At 45.9% G+C, this 21,755-nt stretch overlaps 2 protein-coding genes across 2 annotated transcripts in view; one reads left to right on the forward strand and one right to left on the reverse strand.

The window, feature by feature from the left end:
* NCAPD3 (non-SMC condensin II complex subunit D3) overlaps window positions 1-6,303 on the reverse strand; it is a 41,681-nt gene extending 35,378 nt beyond the window's left edge. The window contains exons 1-7 of the mRNA XM_081960569.1: window positions 6,153-6,303; window positions 4,674-4,828; window positions 3,346-3,508; window positions 1,746-1,918; window positions 808-975; window positions 293-354; window positions 25-112 (exon numbers count right to left, since the gene is read on the reverse strand). Coding sequence (XP_081816695.1) covers window positions 25-112; window positions 293-354; window positions 808-975; window positions 1,746-1,918; window positions 3,346-3,508; window positions 4,674-4,828; window positions 6,153-6,231 — 888 coding nt within the window. The 5' untranslated portion in view covers window positions 6,232-6,303. The remainder of the gene's footprint in view (window positions 1-24; window positions 113-292; window positions 355-807; window positions 976-1,745; window positions 1,919-3,345; window positions 3,509-4,673; window positions 4,829-6,152) is intronic.
* A 205-nt stretch (window positions 6,304-6,508) lies between these two features.
* On the forward strand, window positions 6,509-21,669 carry VPS26B (VPS26 retromer complex component B). Its single transcript, XM_081960597.1, has 7 exons — window positions 6,509-7,600; window positions 11,642-11,798; window positions 11,914-12,078; window positions 12,895-13,070; window positions 14,780-14,922; window positions 15,514-16,350; window positions 16,468-21,669. The coding sequence occupies exons 1-6, from the start codon at window positions 7,378-7,380 to the stop codon at window positions 15,658-15,660; spliced, it is 1,011 nt and encodes a 336-aa protein (XP_081816723.1). The 5' UTR covers window positions 6,509-7,377; the 3' UTR covers window positions 15,661-16,350; window positions 16,468-21,669.
* Window positions 21,670-21,755: the final 86 nt, after the last annotated feature.

Consider the following 21,755-nt stretch of genomic DNA (forward strand, 5'->3'; position numbering starts at 1 on the left):
AATATGTATGAATACAGACTTTACCTTGTCTCCTAGGCTGTGAAGGGGGGAACACAACAGCCGCAGGCCGAAGTAAGCAAGCTCCGAGACATACTTGGCTCTGGAAATAGTCCTGTAGCCAAAGGAAAAGTTCTCTGTTGGGTCTATTTCGTGATGCAGAGTAAATGTTTGCAGATTCAAGTCTACGATCTTCAGGGAAAGCGCATTTCGTTCCGCTCGATTCCACGCCCTCAACACCCATTGGGCTCCACAAACCCACAATACCATCTTGAGATTCCAGAGCAAAACTCACGCCATATCCAAAGCCTTGAAGTCCAGCGTACAGGGCTCCAGACTCGTCAGCTTAACAAAGATCTGTGAAAAAAGAAGCCAAAAACATTTTTATTTATAACAGAATTTTATTCATTCATTCATTCAATTTCTATTGTCAAACAGAAGAGGGAAATTGTCACACTGATGCTCCCTCATCGTGACAAATATTATAGGACAGAAATAGCTAACCTTTTTGTCATTGTGCGCCAAAAACGCATGCGCATGCTACAGCGTACCCGCTTGCTCGCACCCATAATGCAATGCATGCCCCCACCTTGTGCATGCACCCCGTCCCCCACTTGTCCATTTTCTGCTTCCAGGTTGGTGCAGGAGGCACCCCATGTTGGGCCTGGAAGGCATCCTGCACCAACCTGGAAGCCAAAATGGGGCATGGGGGAGCCGCATGAGGCCCCAAAATGCAATGCGAGCGCCCCTCTGCTCATGTGCTCCAACCCCCCGTGCATGCGTGCACTTTAGCGAAGAGATAGCAGTCACCTGAATACAGGTCTGAACGCACTGGGGCCTCTCCTTCAGGGAAAACTTGGAAAAAAGTCTCAGGAGGTTTTTCAGCAGGAGGAAAAGGGCTTCGCGGATTTCAAGCAACTCCCGAGTGGAGAAGTAAATCTCTTCTTGAATGTCTTCCTCTTCAAAGATGTCTTCCATCTAGAATGGCAGGAAAAGGACCGCAGATCGGTTAAGCAAGATTCAGAAATCGCAGCTTCCCGATATTCCAGTGCTGGCTCGTGGGGCTGGCATGGAAACAGCAAAGGACGGGCCCACGGTGGCTCTGCCAGCGAAAACAGAGCTCCATTTCCGCTGGCAGAGGGCTAGCAAACCAAACTGAAAAAAAGAAATGTTTCCCCTCTTGCATTTGAGTAGGCAAGAAGGGAGAAAGGGAAAGAGGAAAGAAAAAGGGAAGATGGGAAGAGAGCGAGGGAGGAAAAATAAGGAAAATGGGGAAGGAACAAGAAAAGGAAAAAGAAGGAAAGGAAAAAGAAGAAAAATGGGGAAAGGAAAGGAAGGTAAAAGGAAGGGGAAGGGAAAGGGAGAGAAAGGAAAAGGAAAGGAAGGGAAAGGAAGAAGATAAAGGGAAGGGAAAGGAAATGAAGTGAAAGGGAAAGGAAGGAAAAGGAAAAGGAAGGGAAAGGACAGGAAAGAAAAGGAAGATTATAATGAGAGGGTCCGAGAGAAGTCCTGCCTTAGCACTTGGCCACTACTCTTCCCCCCCTCCCCCCGATATCAAACACAACCCTGATGTGGCCCCTCGATGAAATGGAGTTTGACCCCCCCGATCTAGAAGGCCTGGCCTTCAACTGCTCTACTGAACGCTGGAAAACACCAAAAGAATGAATCAACCAAGCAGCGGGAAAACAGACAAAATAGAATGCTTTGGATAAGGAAGATTAAAATGTTATTATTATTAATTTTTTTACCGGAGTGTTTTCATTTCTTGCTGGCTTCCCTTTCTTTCTCTCGCCCATCAAGTTTTTGCTCTGTTTTTTTTTCCTTTTCCTGGGCAAATCCAACTCCTCCGGCCAACATTTGGATAAGGTTTGAAGGCATTTCTCGAACATCACCGGGTGCAATACCTGGTTGGCTATGCTGCCTGCCAAAAAGACCATTTGCATGTTAACTGTTATCTACTTTTATACCACAACACCTGCAGCTAACAGAGCACAAAAAACATAACTGATAACACGATATTTTCAGGTTTTGAAACCTTCCTGCAGCTACCTCCCTAAGAACCTAGGTACCTCTATTTGATTTATCTTTCTATCTATCTCCTCTCCCTCCCCAAATCTCTTTCTTCCATACCTTTTATTTTCCACAAATATTGTTTGGTTTTGTGGCATGCCAGCAGCCAGCAGAGCTGGTAGCCGATTCGGACAGTGAGGAGGTTAGGGAGGAACATGGGCCAGTCCTGGAGTCTGGGGAAGGCTCTGATGAGGGCTCTGTGTCGGAGGCAGAGAGGGGGCCAAGGCCATATGCCAGATCAGCTGCCTTCAGAGTCAGACATCAGTGGGGCAGAAGAACAACTGGAGCCTGTTCCCAGTGTGCGCATGTGCAGAGTTGCCAGACAAATGGAACAGCTAAGGAAAAGGGATCAACTTGGGAGTAAGGCCACAGGTAGATAATGAATGGCCCCTCCCAGAGGGAATAAAAGAGGAGCGAAAGGGGAGGGGAGTTTTCAGGAGACAATTAGTTCGCTTAATTGGTTCATGACTCTTCGAGACTCCTTGCCAAGTTTTGCAGATATCGGCCTGGCAGCTCTCTAAGCCAGATAAGGTCTGTGACTGTAAATCCTCCCAAGCCAAATAAGGTCTGTGACTGTAAATCCTCCCTTGAAAGACTTTGCTGGATGTGAATGGGCAGAATTCACAGTCAATTAATAAAAGTTTTTTTTGTCAGGACCAGGAGTTTGTTACATGCTCTTGGGAAGCCTCGGTCAGAACACTTTGGTAATTGAGGATGAAACAAGATGATGGGCCGTAGATTAATGAGAATTTGAGTACAACTTTCCCTTGGTATGATGATGTTACAACACCGTTGTTATCCTTGCTACAGTCTCTCTCTGCCTTACAGGACTGACGTTGTTCTTCACTTCTGATCCTAGTGAATGTATGACTGAAGGAAGCTTTATAAGGTTCACACGTTGCTAGTCAGATCTCGCTTTTCTAAGACTGGCCTACGCACTCCACATATGTCTAAATCCATGTTTGTCACCCTGAGCAACTTGTCGGGAATCTGCACATCTTCAAGATGCTAAGTTTGGGAAATGGTGGTCTAAACCTAAATCAGATTGAGGATCCCTGGTCCAAATCGGGTTTGTGGGTCCTGAGGACGGCCCAGAAGAGAGTGAGGAGAAACCCCGTTACTGTACGAGCGGCCATGGTTGATTGCTTGAAGTTCATTCCTAACCCTCACAGACAGAGGTACTGCGACTATCGATGGAGCTACGTTTCAATGCGACCTTGTTGAGATGTCCTTGCCAAAGCACAACACAACACAACACAAAACGGTCCACAGACCTACCAGGAATTTCAACTAATAAAAAATACAGTCCAGCCGCATGGAGGGCAAACAGGCGTTGTTGTGTGTTGGCCTTCCTGCTCTGGCCCTCTTGGACAAAGTGATGCAACACAGCAACCACGGCGTTAGGAGAGAGGTTGTTTTCCACCAAAAGAGGCCAGATGCTCTGAAAAGGAAAAGAGAACAAGCTGAATAGCAGGCTCACAAAAAGTCATTTTTGGTGTCAGCAGGGTGGATTTGATTTAAATCAAGTTGCTTGAAATCACGACTGAAATCACTATTAAAAAGGTTTGATTTAAATCGACTCGATTTACCATATTTTTCGGACTATAAGACGCGCCTTAGTTTTTGGGGAGGAAAATAAGAAAAAAAAATATTCTGCCTCTGCCTACCAGCATCCATGGTATTCATCTGGCTAGCGTCCTGTCAGTGTGTGAGAGAGTTGAGGGCTCTTTGGAAAAAAGCAGTATTTGCTGTGTCAGCAACAAGTAAATCCTCCCTTGACAGACTTTTCTGGATGTGAATGAGCAGAATTCACAGTAAATTAACAAAAGGGGTTTTTTTTCGGGACCAGGAGTTTGCGTCACGCCCTTGGGATATCCTCGGTCAGAACAAGTGGTTAAGAGAGTAGGCATGAAAGACTTTAGGCCAATCACCAGGAGACTGTGAGTTATAGTCTCCTCTTAACCATGAAAGTCAGTAGGTGAATTTTGGCCAATCACGCTCTCTTTAAGCCCAACTCACCTCCTAGGGTGGTGGTTGTGGAGGGAAATAGGGGTTAAAAAAATTGTAATTTAAAAAAATCTAAATGTGTTACCGTATTTTTTGGAGTATAAGACGCACCAAGATTTTGAAGAGGCAATTTTTTAAAAAAAACGTTTGCACTCTGCAGACCTCCCCAAAACGGCCCGTTTTTCACGAAAACGGGTTTCCCCCCCCCAAAAAAAGGGCATGAATAGCTTTTAGGAGGCTTGTAGAGTACTCCTGGAAGGGGGGGGGGCAAATTTGAGCAAAAATCGGCCCGTTTTTCGCTCATTTCTGCCCTCCCCAGCCCCCAGGAGCACTCTGGAAGCCTCCTAAAGGCAATGCACAGCCATTTTGGTGAAGGGGGGCAGGGTTTTGGGAGGCAAAAAAAAATGCTGTATTCAGTGTATAAGACGCACCCAGATTTTCAGCCTCTTTTTTGAGGGGAAAAGGTGCGTCTTATACTCCTAGAAATACGTTCGTTAAATATCTTCTCCTCTTTCTGCTGCCTAAATAATCAGGATTTAAAATCGCAGACGCTATACAGCTGGTTAAATTGATGCTAGGGGAAAAGAACTGTCCCATACTTCCGTGGTCTCGTGGTCATCTGCACTAAATGGAAAGAGCGCCTTGTAAAGTCCAACAAACGCCTCCACGCCGTCATCGGTTATCAATCCCTCGGTGCGGGAATCCAAAGGCTCCGTCTCGGTGAAGTCTAGTTCCCACACCGTGTCAACCCAGGCTGAAAGGAGGAAATGTGGAAATATTTAAAATAGAGCAAGCAGGTAGACTCCCAACAATAATAAAATGAAAAGACTGCCAAGGTACAAAAGGGCATAATATTTTCTGTACAATACTTACGGTTTTAATTGCAAGGGAGATGAGCAGCCGATGAATAGGATAGCATAGGATAGGGTAGGGTAGGAGAGGGTAGGGTAAGTGGAATGGAATGGAATGGAATAGAATAGGACAGGACAAGGAATGGAATGGTATGGAATGGAATGAGTAGAGTTTAGAAAAGAAAAGAAAAGAAAAGAATAGAATAGAACAGAACAATGAATGGAATGGAATGGAGTGGACTGGACTAAACTAGAGTAGAACAGAATAGAATACAGAACAAAATAAAATAAAATGAAAATAAAATACTCATTAACCTTCCTTTTTTTTAAACTCAAGATACAACCCTACAGCATATGTAATACTTCACCAATGTCCATTGGGGACATGTGTGCACGTTCACACAAAATTTCATCAAAATCCGTGATGGTTGAGCAGGGACCCCTACCCCCCCCAGACCACTTGACATGGAATGACCCCCAAAGTTGTTAAATAAATCACTGCAGGCATTAAATTAAATAACCCAGTTGTTAAGTGAATCGGGCTTCCCCATTGATTTTGCTTGTCAGAAGGTTACAAAAAGCAGATCACATGACCCCAGAATGCTGGAACCGTCATAATTATGAGTCAGTAGCCAAGCAACTGAATTTTCATTAAGTGACCATGGGGATGGCTGCAACAGTCCTTAAGTGTGAAAAACGGTCATAAGCCACTTTTTTCAGTGCTGTTGTAACTTTGGTCACTAAATGAGCTGTTGTAAATCGAGGACTACTTGTATCTTCTGCAAATTGGTCTTTGAATACTCAGATTGAATACTCAGATTCTCAACCCACCAGGCAGGTTTGTGACTGTTGAAGTTGTTTGGAAGTGGTTGGTCGCCCCTTTTTCTCTTCTCAGTGTAGTCTCCGCTGCCAGGATTGATCTCCTGGTGGTCTCCCATCCCGGGGCTAATAATCTGAGTCCAGAACTAGCAGGCTCCTTTCTGCCCTGTGATGTCAGTTAACCAATTTCGTTGTATTTATTTTGTACAATGACAATAAAGGCTATATTATCTCCTTGTGGGCTCCCATCTCGGGGCTAATTCCCGCCCTGTGATCGCCTGGTGGTCTCCCATCCATGGAAGAGCAACGTCCCACTCCCTGCCAATCATTGGAAGCTATTCTTTTCCCCACGCCCCTCACCGCAGAAGCTCGAATTCTCCCTTTCCCCCGCCCACCCCCAAAGCTCACCTCGCTCGATGTCCCGGAACCCCCAGCGATCCACCGCGCCCTCCAAGCGCTCCCTCGCCGCCATCGCGCGCGGCTCCATCCACCGCCGCCGCCGCAGACCTTCGAACCGACCAATCGCCGCGCTCGCCTCCCGCCAGCCAATCCTCACCGACCTGGGGATGCCGGGACGCCCTCCTTGTGCGCAGTGCGCCTGCGCGACGTAAAGGAGGGCCAAGAAGGGGCGTTCCCGGGCGGGCGGGTCCCTAAGCGGGAAGCCCGCATGCGCCGTGGCGAGGCGCTCCTCGAAGAGCCGCCTCCCGCTTTCCCTTTTTTTTCCTTCCCCCGCCCCCGGGACTGGCGCATGCGCAGTGCCCGATCCCTAAGTCCGGGACGCGGCGCGAGCTCTCTTGCGAAGCCTTTGCAAAGCCGGCGCAGCCCAAGCGGAGGAGGAGGAAGAGGGAGGCGCCGGCGGGCGGCTGCCGCAGCGACGACCTGCTGTCACCGCTTGGAAGGAAGCCGGCCCGGCTGCTGGGGACGAGGCGGCGCCTTGCATTTTGGACCCCGCTGCTTTGCGGCCTTCCTTGCAAGGAGCAGCAACGCCCCCGTGCAACACCCATTTCCCCTTGCTCCGCCGTGCAAAGCATCCCCTTCCAGCAGCGTCTTTGGAAGGCGTGCAAAAAAAAAAAAAGGGGGGGGGGAGGCCGGGTTTCCTGCTGCTTCTTCCCGGTTGCTTCCTTTGCATGCCTCTCCGTTGCACGCTTTTCCCGGGCAGCCCCCTTCCCCCACCCCGGCTTTGCACCTTCTTCCTCCAGGCTTGCAAGCTGCGCCTTCTCCCCCTCGCACGCCCACCCGCCTTGCCTTGACTCCCTGGGCCGCAGCTCCGGCTCCCGGGCGCCTCCTCCTTTGCAGCTGACATCTGGGGGTCCCCCTTGTGTCCCCCCCCCTTTAGGCTCCCTTATGCTCGGGTCTACCTTGGGTCCCTTCTGGCCCTGAGCCTTTCCCAGCCGTGAAAGCTTCGTCACCTGCATCCCCCATCCTGCATCCCCTTTGCTCAGCATCCCCATCTCTGGCTTGATGGTCCAGCAAAAGCCAGGTTGCTTCTAGGGTGGGTTCAGCATCTTTCTCAGCCTTGGGCATCTCTAAGGCAGCCCCCCCCCCCCCCGCTTTCCCTGGCTTGGGCCGGGGTCCTGTTGGAGCTTCTTGGAAGGAGGGGGGAGTGCCCGGTCCCTCCGCCCAGGCCTCCGAGATGAGCTTCTTCGGCTTTGGACAGAGCGCTGAGTTGGAACTGGTCCTGAGCGATTCCGAGAGCAGGCGCCGAGCGGAACATAAGACAGAGGAAGGCAAGAAGGAGAAATATTTCCTTTTTTATGATGGCGAGACCGTATCCGGGAGGGTCGTCTTAACCCTCAAGCACCCCAACAAACGCCTGGAACACCAGGGCATCAAGGTGGAATTCATTGGGCAAATTGGTAAGATGGGCTAAATCCTGGCTAGTTGGCGTGATGGTGGGAAGGGAATGAATCCTGGTTCCCTTTGCCCCATCCTGGCTAGTTGACCTGGCAGGAGGAAGGGAATGAATCCTGGTTCCATTTTCCCCTTGCTACAGGTTGTAGTGTCCCTGCCTGTATTCAGGGACACGGTGGCTCAGTGGCTAAAACGCTGAGCTTGTTGATCAGAAAGGTCGGCGGTTCGAATCCCTAGCAGCGCGTAATGGAGTGAGCTCCCGTTACTTGTCCCAGTTACTGCCAACCTAGCAGTTTGAAAGCATGTATAAAATGCAAGTAGAAAAATAGGAACCACCTTTGGTGGGAAGGTCACAGCATTCATTGGGCCTTTGGTGTTGAGTCATGCCGGGCACATGACCACGGAGATGTCTTCGGACAGCGCTGGCTCTTCGGCTTTGAAACAGAGATGAGCACCGCCCCCTAGAGTCGGGAACGACTAGCACATTATGTGCAAGGGGAACCTTTACCTTTATCTTTTACAGATGCCTGTGATAGGCAGAAACTGCATTCACCATGCTTTATTCCAATAGTCCCTTAAGCCAGGTGCAAGTACAGGGAGTGCCCATTTAGCAACTGACCTGTTTAGTGACCAATTGCTGTTACGACAAGGATTGAAAGGTAACTTTACTGCCAAGGTAAAGCAAGGTCTGCAGAACAAACGAAAGCTGAAGTCAGGCCGTAAGCCCAGTGGCAGTTTCGCATAACTCACTTTGCTTAAGGACCAAGTTGTGGGTCCCAATTGTGGCCACTAAATGAGGACTACCCGTAAAAAAATCATGATGGTACTTCTGAGCCAGCTTTTGATGTTCTGGCATACCAACAAAGGACATCACTTAAACATGGTAAAAGTTTTGACAGTCAGAGAAGAGTAGGTAACTCTGAAGATGGAAAATCTCTTTTGTGTTTGGGATAAAATTTAAGCAGAAGTTTGAGGTTTGGGGTGTCTTTTTATCATGATGCAGGTTTTTATTCTCGCTCCAGAAAGGGTAATTTGCTGAATTGCGTTGCAGCAAACAATATTTTGCCTTAGACTTGGGGTAGCAATCAACCTTGGCAACTTTTAAGGCTTGTGAACTTCGACTCCCAGAATTCCCCAGCTAGCCATGCAAGCAAGGGGATTCTGGGCATTGGTCTTAAAAGTTGTTTATGTTGGACATCGTTACCAGGTTTAGAGTTTGACGTCCTTGTAAACTGCTTCAATTTGATATGGGGATTGGATTAGCTTTAAAGTGACTTTTTATGGTTACTGGGAGTAATCCTATTAGAGTGACCGTCGCTTTCTGAGTAGTTTAGGTAAAATAAATGCTTTTCTATTGGATTAGGCTAGGCTTGCTCCAGGTCTAAATTGAATTTTCAAGGAGTGGATTGTTTTCAGTGTTTTTATGATTACTAATAGTCTTAAATTTTTGTTAGGATACAGAGGTGGCTTGGTTTTAAAGAAAAATCATTTCTTTTAAGGTCAGCTGACGGCTCGCCTTCCTTGAAGTCTGTAATTGAACTTCGTATGAGATTTAGCTGCAGGATGAGTTTTTATGATTTGTGGTTATCTTGATGTCATCTTACAATGGATATTGCTTTTTGAGATAACACTTTAGGCTAAACCACTTTTTTTCCCCCAGTTGCGTTAATTTTAGACTTCGTTGAGTTATACCCTTAAATTTAAATAAGAACATAAACTTTCTAAACTCCTCTCTAAAGGAGGATGGACGTTTCAAAAATGTGAAAAATAAATAAATAACACGTTGGTGTGAGCTTTTATATTTCGTGGAATATTAATACCCTGCATCCATTTTTGAAGCTGACCAGTGTGTGCTTCACATTTCTTTAAAAAAAACTCAGATCTGAGAGTTTATCCCGAGTACCTATGAATTATCTTGAAAATGTCAACTAGCAATTTTGAATGTTACGCGTACCCTGAGTGCAAATTTACTGAACTTTTTTTCCCAGTAAATTTTCTTTGTTGTTGTTGTTTTAATCAAGGAGAACTTGAATGCACCAGAGTCCTTGTTTAATTCTGTTTCACTCTTCCCTGATAGAATATCGCAGCATTTTTACTGGGCAACAGTAAATAACTGCCAATGGCTTAGATCCGGGGGTCTGTAAACCTGGAAATTTTAAGCCTTGTGGACTTCAACGCCCAGAATTCCCCAGCCAGTTGGATGAGGAATTTTGGGAGTTGAAGTCCATAAGGCTTAAAGTATTGTGGCCCGCCAGCAGAGCTGGCAGCAGATTCAGACAGTGAGGAGGTTGGAGAGGAACCTGGGCCAGCCCTGGAGTTTGGGGAAGGCTCTGTTGAGGGCTCTGTGTCGGAGGCAGAGAGGGGGCCAGGGCCGTCTGACAGTTATCAGCTGCCTTCAGAGTCAGACATCAGTGAGGCAGACAAACAGCTGGAGCCTGTTCCCGATGTGCACATGAGCAGAGCGGCCAGACGAAGGGAACAGCTAAAGAACAGGGGTCAATGTGGGAGTAAGGCCACAGGTGGACGATGAATGGCCCCTCCCAGAGGAAATAAAAGAGGAGCGAAAGGGGAGTGGAGTTTGCAGGAAACAATTAGTTCGCTTAATTGGTTTGTGACTCTCCGAGACTCCTTGCCAAGTTTTGCAGATATTGGCCTGGCATCTCTCCAAGCAGATAAGGTGTGTGACTGTAAATCCTCCCTTGAAAGACTTTGCTGGATGTGAAAGCAGAATTCACAGCAAATTATTAAAAGGGGCTTTTGTCGGGACCAGGAGTTTGCTTCATGCTCTTGGGATGCCTAGGGTAGAACATAAAAGTTGCCAAGTTTAGAGACCCCCTGGCTTAGATGATGGATATATGGGGAAGGGGGGGAAGCCATCACTGAAGAACAGAGCATGTGTTTCCAAAGTTCAGGATTCAAATCCTCTCGGCCCTAATTGAAAAAGAAAGGTGATAGGAAAGAATTCTGATATAAGCTTCAAAAGTGGTTACCAATTCAGGTTGATCGAGATAGATGAAACAGTAGTAATTCTTTTTTTTAAAAAAACTAACAACTCTTGAGCTGTTCCAATCAATGAATGTCACCGGGCTTGATGTAAATGGGCGAGCAACCTTTTACGTAAACCTTGCTTTATTAAAATGCTGCGTAATTTAATATACGACCGCTCGGTTGCCTGTGACTTTCGTTCAATTATTCACGCAGCACACGGGATTCCCAGAGAAAGCCGCTTGCGATGCCTTAAATCAAAATGTCTGCTGTTGGTTTTGTTTTGCGGGGGGGGGGGGGGGGAGCTCAGTGGGCCATTTCTATATAATAGCTCAGAACTGCATCCATTTGCCTGACCTAGTTTGTAATTGTTTCTTGCACTAGTAACTGATTTGATGTCCATTATCTAAAACTAAACCTGGCGGGGGGGGGGGAGGGACGGGGACATCAGTGGGTTTTTTTCCCCTACCCCACATTGTTTCTCAATGGGGTCACGCACGATGATATCAGGGTGGCATCAGAGCTGTGGTAACGCAGTGGTTAGAATGCGGTATTGCAGGCATAACTCTGCCCACTGCCAGGAGTTCAATTCTCACCGGCTCAAGGTTGGACTCAGCCTTCCATCCTTCCGAGGTCAGTAAAATGAGGACCTGGATTGTTGAGGGCAATATGCTGACTCTGTAAACCACTCAGAAAGGGCAATAAAGCATTGTGGGGTGGAATATAAGTCTAAGTGCTATTGCTATGTGCTAAAGAAGGAAGGGAGAAAGCGGAAGGAAGATGGGCTGTGGTGGCTCAGTGGTTAGAATGCCGTGTTACAGGCATAACTGCTCACTGCCAGGAGTTCGATCCTGACCAGCTCAAGGTTGGACTCAGCCTCCCATCCTTCCAAGGTCAGTAAAATGAGGACCCAAATTATTGGGGGGGCAAGATGCTGACTCTGTAAACTGCGTAGAGAGGGCTGTAAAGCACTGTGAAGTGGTCTATAAGCCTTGCTGTTGATGTTGCTGTTTTGTTTAACGTAGAAGTATCCTTTTTAATCGAACGTATATCCTTCCTAGAATTATACTACGACCGAGGGAATCATCATGAATTTGTGTCTCTGGTAAAAGATTTGGCTCGTCCTGGTGAATTCACCCAATCGCAAACTTTTGACTTTGAATTCACTCATGTGGAGAAACCGTACGAATCCTACACTGGGCAGAACGTGAAGCTGAGGTGAGTTCCATTCTCACAAGTGGGTTTCTCTGTTTTCTCTGTTCTTCCCTCTCCCCCCCCCCCAGGAGATAAACCTGGTTAGAAGCCTCTTAATCCACCTTTTCCCCTTTCGCAGGTACTTCCTCCGAGCCACCGTGAGCCGCAGATTGAATGACGTGGTGAAAGAAATGGACATTGTGGTACACACCCTTAGCACGTACCCGGAGCTCAACTCCTCCATTAAGATGGAGGTGGGGATTGAAGATTGTCTCCACATTGAGTTTGAGTACAATAAATCCAAGTAAGTTGGCTTGTGGTGGGCTTCTTAGATTCTTGGTGATGCGGCCAAGGAACTTGTGAGGAATGGCCGCATGAGATCTGTGAAGAGTAAAGGTTATTCTGATCCATCGGCCTCATTCCCTCTTGATCTACCATATCTTTTCTTTTTTCTTTCTTAAATAGTTCTTATTGAACATTTTAATCTTTAAAAGCAGAAAGGAAAACATAACAAGAAAAAGCACAAAACACAAAACGTACATAACAATGTAAAGCAATTATACAACCTTCTGTGTCGGCTTTCATATTTAGCCTTTCTAGTTCTCCATTCTGCATTGCCTTCCTGTTGCGTTTACTTTGTCCTATAATATAACAACAGTAGTAGTCGTAACACTACTTACTACAAGTAACAATAATAGTAATAATCATTTCTATCACCATTATATTTACATTCTCAATTTTCTGTTTTGGCTTCTGTTTTCTAGCCACTTATAAATTCTACTCCATCTTTTATAGAAATCCGATTCTTCTCTTTCTTTTAGTTCGATTGTCATTTTGTCCATCTCTGCACATTCGAGTACTTTTCAAATTATTGTTTCATCTGCGGGTGTATTGATTTCCCACCCCCCACCCCCAGTTTTGTGCGAAAGCAATCCTAGCTGCATGTGAGCATGTGTATTATTATGTATTGAAGTTGTTTATCCATTTTTTCATCTAATGGACCTAATAAGAAAGCTGCTGGTTTCAGTTCTATTTTTTGGTCGGTAATTTCTTCCAACCCTTTCCGAATTTTGCACCAGTATTTCCTTGTGATGGGGCACGTCCACCACGTATCTTTCAGGTACCACTTAAAAGACGTGATTGTAGGGAAGATCTACTTCCTTCTCGTCCGGATCAAGATCAAACACATGGAGATTGACATCATCAAGAGGGAAACTACTGGCACGGGGCCCAACGTCTACCATGAAAACGATACCATTGCCAAATACGAGATCATGGATGGAGCCCCTGTGAGAGGTCAGGTGGAAGAGCCATCCCCGTGGTGGGCCTTTTAAGGGCTTTATGGCCAGTGGAGAGGACAGAGAAAGCCCCCCTTTTCCTCACTTCTGTCCATCCTAATGTCCTCTTTGTGGCATACACCAGAATTACAGGAGGTAGGGATATTACCGCATTTTTCAGAGTATAAGACACACTTTTCCCCCACCCCTAAAAGAGGGTGAAAATTTGGGTGTATCTTATATACCGAATATAGACCTGCCCACCTGCCGGCCCCACCCTTTGCCCTCTGCCTCCCAGCAATTTGCCTCCTTGCAGCAAAAAGCCTGTTTCAGTTTCAACTTCAGCACAGTCTGATTAGCACAAGCAGCTGATTGTCGGTTGAATTGGCCTCCCAACCATCAGCTGTTTCAGGCTTCAGGAATTGCCATTGCCTATTGCCGCATCCGCGCACCCCATTTTCTGCTTATTCCAATTCCCGCCACCCAGAACGAGTGGAAAATGGGGCGCGCAGAGGCCAAAAACAGAGCGTGTAGAGGCCGAAAATAGGATGCGGAGGCTGAAAATGGGGCACACAGAGGCGGCAATAGGCTATGACGATGCCTGCAGACTGAAACAGCTGATTGTGCGGAGGCCGATCCAACTAACAATCAGCTGCTCTGCTGAAACTGGCTGTTTGCTGCAAGGAGGCAAATTGGTGGGAGGCAGAATTTTTTCCCCCTTTTTTTCTTCCCCAAAAGCTAAGTGCGTCTTATACTTCAGAGCATCTTATACTCTGAAAAATACAGTAGGTATATGCACCGCCTGCACTTATATAATTTTTTTAAAAAAAATTGCATATCATTATAGAATATCACCTACATCGGTAAAATGTAAAGTCAATATAAGAACCAAAGCACAGTGGTGCATAAATTATATTTATATATATATGTATGTATGTATGTATGTATGTATGTATTTGTGTTACAACCCCTGGTATGCACAAATATGGGAGGAAGCGCACTACTCCCTCTTTCTGTCCTTCGGCTCATTACAGAAAACCATCCAGGCAGTAAACCATATTTTTATTTTTAATGTTGCCTTTTTATATTTGTGTTTATTTTTTATTTATCAGCACAAATACAACATACATACATACATATATACATACATACATATATATGAGAAAACATATTTTGATATTCCACTATTGCAGTCAAAATCCCTCAGCAAAGTTGCATGTTAAAAAAAAATCTAAAATCAAAATGAAGCCAATAAAAATAAAATAGCAACATTGAATAATACAATGATAATGAAACCAACAAATAAAACAGTAATAATAAATACTAAAATTAAATAATTAAAATGATTGGCTTTGTGTGTGTGTGTGTATTTTTATTTTGTCATAGACCAGCATATTGTGAGTGTGAGTGTGTATCTGTATTTGTAGAATATTTGTAGCTCGGGATTGTAAAGTCCCTGATGCTCTCTGAGTTTGGTTGTTTTGTTGCAGATGTTTCATTACCAAACTAAGTAACATCATCAATGCTAGGAGGGAGTGGGGTTTATAAACAGACAGCACATTGCCACTCCCTCCTAGCACTGATGTTGTTACCTAGTTTGATAATGAAACGTCTGCAAGAAAACAACAAAACCCGGAGAGAGCCAAGGACCCCTCAAATATATAAACGAAGGATAAAATCATCATAATAATCCTCGGTTGGCTAACTGCCCTCTCCCTTCCTTCACAGGAGAGTCCATCCCAATTCGGCTCTTCCTGGCTGGTTATGAGCTGACTCCCACCATGAGAGACATCAATAAGAAGTTCTCGGTGCGCTATTACCTCAATCTGGTGCTAATTGATGAGGAGGAGCGGCGTTATTTTAAACAGCAGGTGAGAAAACCGAATTATCTGTCGGGATTTGGGACAGGAGTGAAATCCTGAGGCAGGTGTTGTTTTGACCTAGGCTTCCCAAAAGCATGAAGCCGACTCCTTGTCCCGATAAAACCTCTTTTATTTAGAGGGAATTCCTCTCCAGCAAAGTCCCAGCTGCTCCGGAGACTTCAGGGATGCTCCTGAAGCCTACGGGGGACAGGGGGGGCTGTTTTCACCCTCCCCAGGCTCCTATAATGCCTCTGGAGCCTGGGGAGGGTGAAAAAAGCACGACAAAGATGGGGGGGGGAGTGTTGGTCGTGCGCATAGCATTATGGGTGTCCCCCAGCGGTCCCCCCGCTTTTGGCACATGAGCCAAAAAAGGTTCGCCATCTCTGCTCTAGGCGTATCCCTGTTCAATGCAGAGAAGGCCTCTGGTGCACATTGCTGCCCCTGCCTAGACGTTTTCAGAACAGCCGGGGTCCAGAACGATGGGAGATGTAGTCCTGAGCATCTAGTGGCCTCCCCTAACGTTCCTCTTCTTGATCAGCTTGGTGCAGCGTGTTTGAGGTTCTCCTGTCTTCTTCTCCTTTTGGGGGGAACGGGCTGCAGGAGGTGGTGTTGTGGCGCAAAGGTGACATTGTGAGGAAAAGCATGTCCCACCAGGCCGCCATCGCCGCCCAGCGCTTCGAAGGCACCTCGTCCCAGACGGAGAGCAGGGCCCCCAGCCAGGCTTCAGAGAACAATGGGCGACAGTGAGGGCCCAGGAAGGAACCGTGAAACGGAGGGAGGAGCATCGATAACGGCCCTTCCGCCAGAAACTTGCAAACGCAAAATTATCTTGTCAGGTTGTCTGTCTGTCTTTTTATGTGTGTGTGTGTTTCGTCTTTTATCTTGAGGACTAGCAGCTTAACAGGACTGGGGAAAGGGGTTGGCACAACAACAAAAGAAAGGGAACACAGCCGTTTCGATTTACGTTCAGTATTTGTGGATAAGCTAAAGGGGCCAGGACAGATGGGAGTTTTGGACCTTGTGCTGGAAGAGGACTGTGGAAGAATATTTTGTTTTTAAGAGTGTCCCATTTGTGTCTCTGTTGGAACATGACTGCGGCCAGGGAAGTTTCCACCACAATCGCCTGCGAATATACCCTGAGCCATAAACGTTCACCAGACTTTGGATGGCTGAGATGTGCAGGCAATCACAGATTGCGCGTCTCTGCTTACAAAAGCAGCACCCGTTCGTAACGTGGTCACCCAAAGGAAGCCGCTTTCTTAATGCCTGGCCTTTGCACATTGGGCACATCATGTCGTGCCCGACGTCATCGCGGCCCGTACCGGATGCCGAGAAGTTTCTTTGTATTTTGGAAGAGGGTTAAAAACCCACTTCGCTCCTAAGGATTGTATCGCTGTAGGTTTTATCTCTTGAAAAGAAGGACTTGCCTTTAGAGCAGTGTTTCTCAAACTTGGCGACTTTAAGTCCTGTGGACTTCAACTCCCAGTTGAATTCTGGGAGTTGAAGTCCACAGGACTTAAAGTCGCCAAGTTTGAGAAACACTGCTTTAGAGAGAGGAGGAGCGCTATGTTTCTGCATGAGTGTTCTGAAAGCACCTCCTAAATGGGAAAAATAATTGTGCGTTGTGATGGGACAAACTACGTCTGAAAAGAAAGAGATGGAAGCATTCGGGGAGACAATGGGGAGCAGTTTTTCTTGTCGTTGATTCTGACACACACACTCGGCAAGCATCTGTCTTAACGTTTTCAGGTTTGTGAGACGTATTGGGTGAAAACAGTTCTTCCTAGCAGTTTCCCCCCCGGGCTCATTTTTGCCGAGGGAGAGAGCAAACCAGGAAACCCAAAAGAGTTTTGCTTAAATGGTGATGACTTAAAAACACACCGTCTTGGCTTCTGTCAAAATTATCATCTCAAGCCAGAGGAGGGGGGAGACAATGTCCCTTTTATGACTTGTGGACTTCAACTGCCAGAATTCCTGAGCCAGCATGGAATTCTGGGAGTGGAAGCCCACAAGTCACAAAAAGGCCCATCGTTCCCCACCCCTGTGGGAAGCCCAATTTACTTCCTTTCTCCAGATTCCCAAGAATCCTGTTGCTTCTCACTCTTGGGGTTCGTGAAGTCCGAGCTTGTGTGTGTGTTGAGAAAATGGAAGAATCACCTACCCTCATCTCAGGAGTTTCTCTGTTGCGTCTCTGCCTGATACACTGCTCTGGATTTGTTTCCTTCTGGGAGAGCGTGTCTCTGCTGGGACCATCCAGCTGTTCTTGTACAGAAAACCTCCTTTTGGAGGAAAACAGCCAAAAGAGGCGATCAGGGACACGAATATCTTAGGTGACCAATGAGCCACCAGCCACCTAACTTAGCCATGTTGCCACACTGGTGATCACTCTCCTTTCTGCTTCCTACTTTGCTTTCTGAGCTCATGCAAGGCTAGAAAGATGAACGCTCCATGGCCTGCAGAAGAGATCTTCCACCTTTCCATGCAGAGAAAGCAAATTCTCAACTCTACCTGAAGATGTCGGCGTACGGAATGAGCCAAGTGCATCTTAGTATAGCGCAGGGGTCAGCAACTTGAGTCTCTGGAGCTGCATGTGGCTCTTTCATCCCTCTGCTGCAGCTCCTTGTTGCCGGTGGGCTCCACAATTGATAGGGCTTTCGGTTAGGACAGGCGGAGGAAAAAGGACGCCGCGCTAGGAGGAGACTATGGTGGGGGAACTGGACTTCCGGTCAGCTCCAGAATTGAACGGGGGGCTTCCGGTTAGGACTTTTGTGGCTCTTTTCAGTATTTAAGTTTGCCAACCCCTGGTAGAGCGCAAGCTGAATTTTCTTGGATTTCCCTCGCCCCCCCCCCTTTCAAAATGAATTAATAATAACAGAAAAGAATAACAAGAGTTGGAAAGGACCTTTGGAGGTCTTCTAGCCCAACCCGCTGCTCAAGCAGGAAACCTGATGCCATTTCAGACAAATTAAGGACAGTTGTGGCCAGTCTTGTCTGATTCTTATTCCCTGGCTCCGTTGTGTGATGAAAGTAAGCACTTTCTGACCTAAAAGGTAGATTGAAACCATGGGTTATTTTTTTTGCAAATGTTCTCAAGAGTGTGTGTGAAATCAATCCATGTTCACTCTCACTTAGCAGCATGGTCAGTACTGTCTTGGTCCATTTTGGGACTTCAGCACTTTTAGGATTCCCCTCGTATTTTAATAATTTTATTTTAAATTTTACATTGTCCGTGCTCTTAAAACCCAGGGTGGATTGTCCAGGGACTTTGGGGAGGCTTCAATTCCTGGTGTTTGCATCAGCAGCAGCAAAGGTGTGGGTTTTTTTCCCCACCAATTTGGGGAAAGAAGACAAAATGAACCACTGGTTTAAGGCTGCTGATAAATTGACTTGGTGTCTCAATTGCCTTTTGTTTGTTTTTTTAAAATAATTGTGTCTAAAATAGTTGCCTGATTCTGCCATACGGGGTGAGAATTAGAATTGTGAACCTCTTCCTCTAGCAAAGAAGTAGAAATTAACGGTTCTACTCTCTATACTATTTATCAACTACTTGTAGTATACAGATCTGAATATAAATCAAATAAATAACTGAAAGGTAAGTAGCTAGCGGTTTTAAGAATTCTGGACCAATTTTATTCCTGGATCACCCTTCACAGAAGTGTCTGCGGAAACATGGAAAGATGCCAACAGCCTCACTTTTTTGTTTTGCAATAAAGCCAGGTTTCTAGTCCTCATGGATGTCGGCACCTAAAGTTTGTGGGTCGCACCCTGTTCAGATTTCAGAAGTAGCCATTTCACCATGGAAAATTTCCAGGGGTGTATAAGTGCGGTTCTTTCCTCTTGGCTAGAAAAGTGACTCCGTTGGACAGAAACATGAGAAATTGGGTGCTCTCGGGCACCCCTTTGCCTGCAGACCAATGAGGGAAAGTACCTCGAAGCTGTTTGCAACTGGCGTCTTTTGGGGATAGGAGACTATTTTGAACTCGGAACATTTTCAGAATGATTGAGACCTTTCATTTTTATATTCAAAAGAGAAAGAGACTATATTGTCCAAAAGGTTTGACTTCGTTCAGTAGGCGTTACTGTTATAAGCCAGTTTAGTTTAAAGGTGGTTTGTTGACCCAGAGAAAGGAGGCTAAACCATGTTTAAATCACAGGGTCCATCTTTCACAATGAGGTGACATCAAGCCAATCACACTATGACTTTGAGCACTGTGCAAAACTGGCTCTGGTGCCTTGTAAATCTTAGTTAATGAATTAGCATTAGGTGTGAATTGAACCATTATAGACTAATTATATTTACCATGGCTAATAGATGATACTAAACATGGTTAGGTAAGGGATGCAGTGGCTCAGTGGCTAAGACGCTGAGCTCGTCAATCAGAAAGGTCGGCAGTTCGAATCCCTAGCAACGCGTAACAGAGTGAGCTCCCGTTACTTGTCCAAGCTTCTGCCAACCTAACAATTGGAAAGCATGTAAAAAATGCAAGTAGAAAAATAGGAACCATCTCTGGTGGGAAGGTAACTGCATTCTGTGCGTCTTTGGCATTTAGTCATGCCGGCCACATGACCACGGGGACGTCTTCGGACAGTGCTGGCTCTTCAGCTTTGGAACGAAGATAAGCACCGCTCCCTAGAGTTGGGAATGATTAGCACACATGTGCGAGGGGAACCTTTACTTTAAGCATGGTTAAAGCAGATGGACCTTAATTAAAATAAACTTAAACCATGGTTTAGACTTCTTAGAAGTATGGATTACCTGAAACTTTGGCAATCCAGAATACTTTCAAAAGTTGTCACTCGATTGAGATGGGAAGAAGAGGATCAATTATTTGAGGAACGAGCTTATTAACTATATAACAATTTTATTCTATTTTTAAAAAATGTGTAAATATATATATATTTATTTATCCTGGCCCCACCAGTCTTTGTTCTGGCCCACACATATGACCACAGTGGAGCCAATAAATTTCTGTGGCTAAGCGAGACAGTTAAAAGTGATTTTTGCCCCGTTTCACAGGCTTTCTTGCCACCGTTGTTAAATGAATCGCTGCCATTGTTCAGTTAGTGACAGGGTTGTTAAGTGAATCTGGCTTCCCATTGACTTAGCTGGTCAAAACGCCCCAAAGGGGATCATACTGCAACCGTCATAAATACGAATCGGTGGCCAAGAGTCTGGATTTTGGCCCTGTGACCACGAGGATGCTAGTGCAATGGTGGTATGAAAAACGGTCATAAATCTTTTTTTTTTTCATTGTTAAATTCAAATGGTCACTAAATGGACTTGTAAGACAACGGCTACCTGTATACAAGCCTTCTTCGAGGATACTTCACAACCTTCTAATATTTCCTCAAGAAGAAGGATGAAGATGGAAGGTTTTGAGAGTGGTGCCACCATCGTTCTAGAGAACTTCACGGACAGCTTCCAACTTTTCCTGTTCTTTCTTGAGTTCCTTCTTCAGTTGCAGCATCTTTGCAGGTTGATGACAAAACTATCCCATCCTTTTCTCAGAGAACTTTGCCCCTTGGAGACTATTGGTCTGGTTTTTTGGGGGGCTCAAAGGAAAACCACCTGTTGTCAAAAAGGGACGCGGACACCTTTAAGTAATAATCCACTTCGCTCTCAGCTCACTTATTAGGACTGCAGAGAGCTTTACTTGTAAGATGTAATTTTTAAAAGGTTTTGCAAAGCATCTGATGACAACCTTGAAGTTGATAAAGCTACCCTGGACTTCGGAAAGAACTATTCGTACTGTGTACTTGTATTTCTCTGTGACACTCTGGCTCTGAGATAAATATTATTTTGAAGCTGCCGAGAGAATAAACCTGCGCTTCCTTTACTTCTCCAGCCGTAGGAGAGAAGGCTGGAAATATTTTGATTGTGAAATTCAGCTACTAGACTGGTCGTCTGGGGACCGGGAAATGGAGGTGTACGGTAGTAGCCAAAATAATGGAAACTTTTTGTGAAAAGTGTATTTTCTAAAAACTAGCTAATAGGACCACTTTTTTTGAATAGTACCATAAAATTATATACCGATGGAGAGATAATTTAATCAAGAATGTAATTCAATTACTTTTATGAAGGATTTGCTATTAGAAGTTACAAAGAAGAAAAGTGAAACGTGATGTACAAAAATTGTCACCGTAGAACAGTGATGGTGAACCTTTTGTCCCTCGGGTGCCAAAAGCGTGCAGGCTATCGCAGCCCGTTTCCCGACTTCCAGTAGTCCAGTTTTTCGCCCTCCCAGCCTCTATAGAGACTTTCAAGGAGCCTGGAGAGGGCAAAAATGGCCTCCCCTGCCCCCCCCCCCCAAGGCCAGAAACGCCACCCCCCCTCCGAGCTTCCGCACAAGCCCTGTACTTCACTGGCATTGCGTGGAGACTCCTGGGAAGGGAAGGGCAGCGCGGGCTGGCCAGCCGAAAATCAGATGTCCAGCATGCCCGCTGCAGTGAGCTAGGGCAATGGCTCGTGTGCCCATTGATATGGGTGCGCACATGCCACCTGTGGCATGCGTGCCACTGGTTTGCCATCACAGCCATAGAAAAAAACAAGGTATACAAAAATTATATCATGTCAGTTACTACTTAGTTGGGTAAACTTTAGCCTTACAACGGCCGTACAACGTCTTCCCATGGAGTGAACCAAGTCTTTTTGAGTTCTGCAGCTGTTATAAGGTGAAACCAAGATGGAATTATTGGAATGATTTGTTTGTGTGTTTGGAAATTTTTTGCACATAACCTCAGAGAATTTCATTGGAAAACCTGCGGAGGTGGGAAGACAGATAATTACCCGCCTTTTGATTTTAGCAAATACGAACGAGCTAATTATTAAATCGGTCTCTTTA

Source organism: Natrix helvetica (assembly GCF_964273705.1).
Source record: "Natrix helvetica genome assembly, chromosome: 8".
Classification (NCBI taxonomy): domain Eukaryota; kingdom Metazoa; phylum Chordata; class Lepidosauria; order Squamata; family Natricidae; genus Natrix; species Natrix helvetica.

Excerpts from the sequence above, each read along its gene's own strand:
- VPS26B (XM_081960597.1), top strand. The coding sequence starts at position 7,378 with ATGAGCTTCTTCGGCTTTGGACAGAGCGCTGAGTTGGAACTGGTCCTG. Across the intron at positions 7,601-11,641 it reads GGAATTCATTGGGCAAATTG|AATTATACTACGACCGAGGG; the intron begins GTAAGATGGGCT and ends TATCCTTCCTAG. Across the intron at positions 12,079-12,894 it reads TTTGAGTACAATAAATCCAA|GTACCACTTAAAAGACGTGA; the intron begins GTAAGTTGGCTT and ends CGTATCTTTCAG.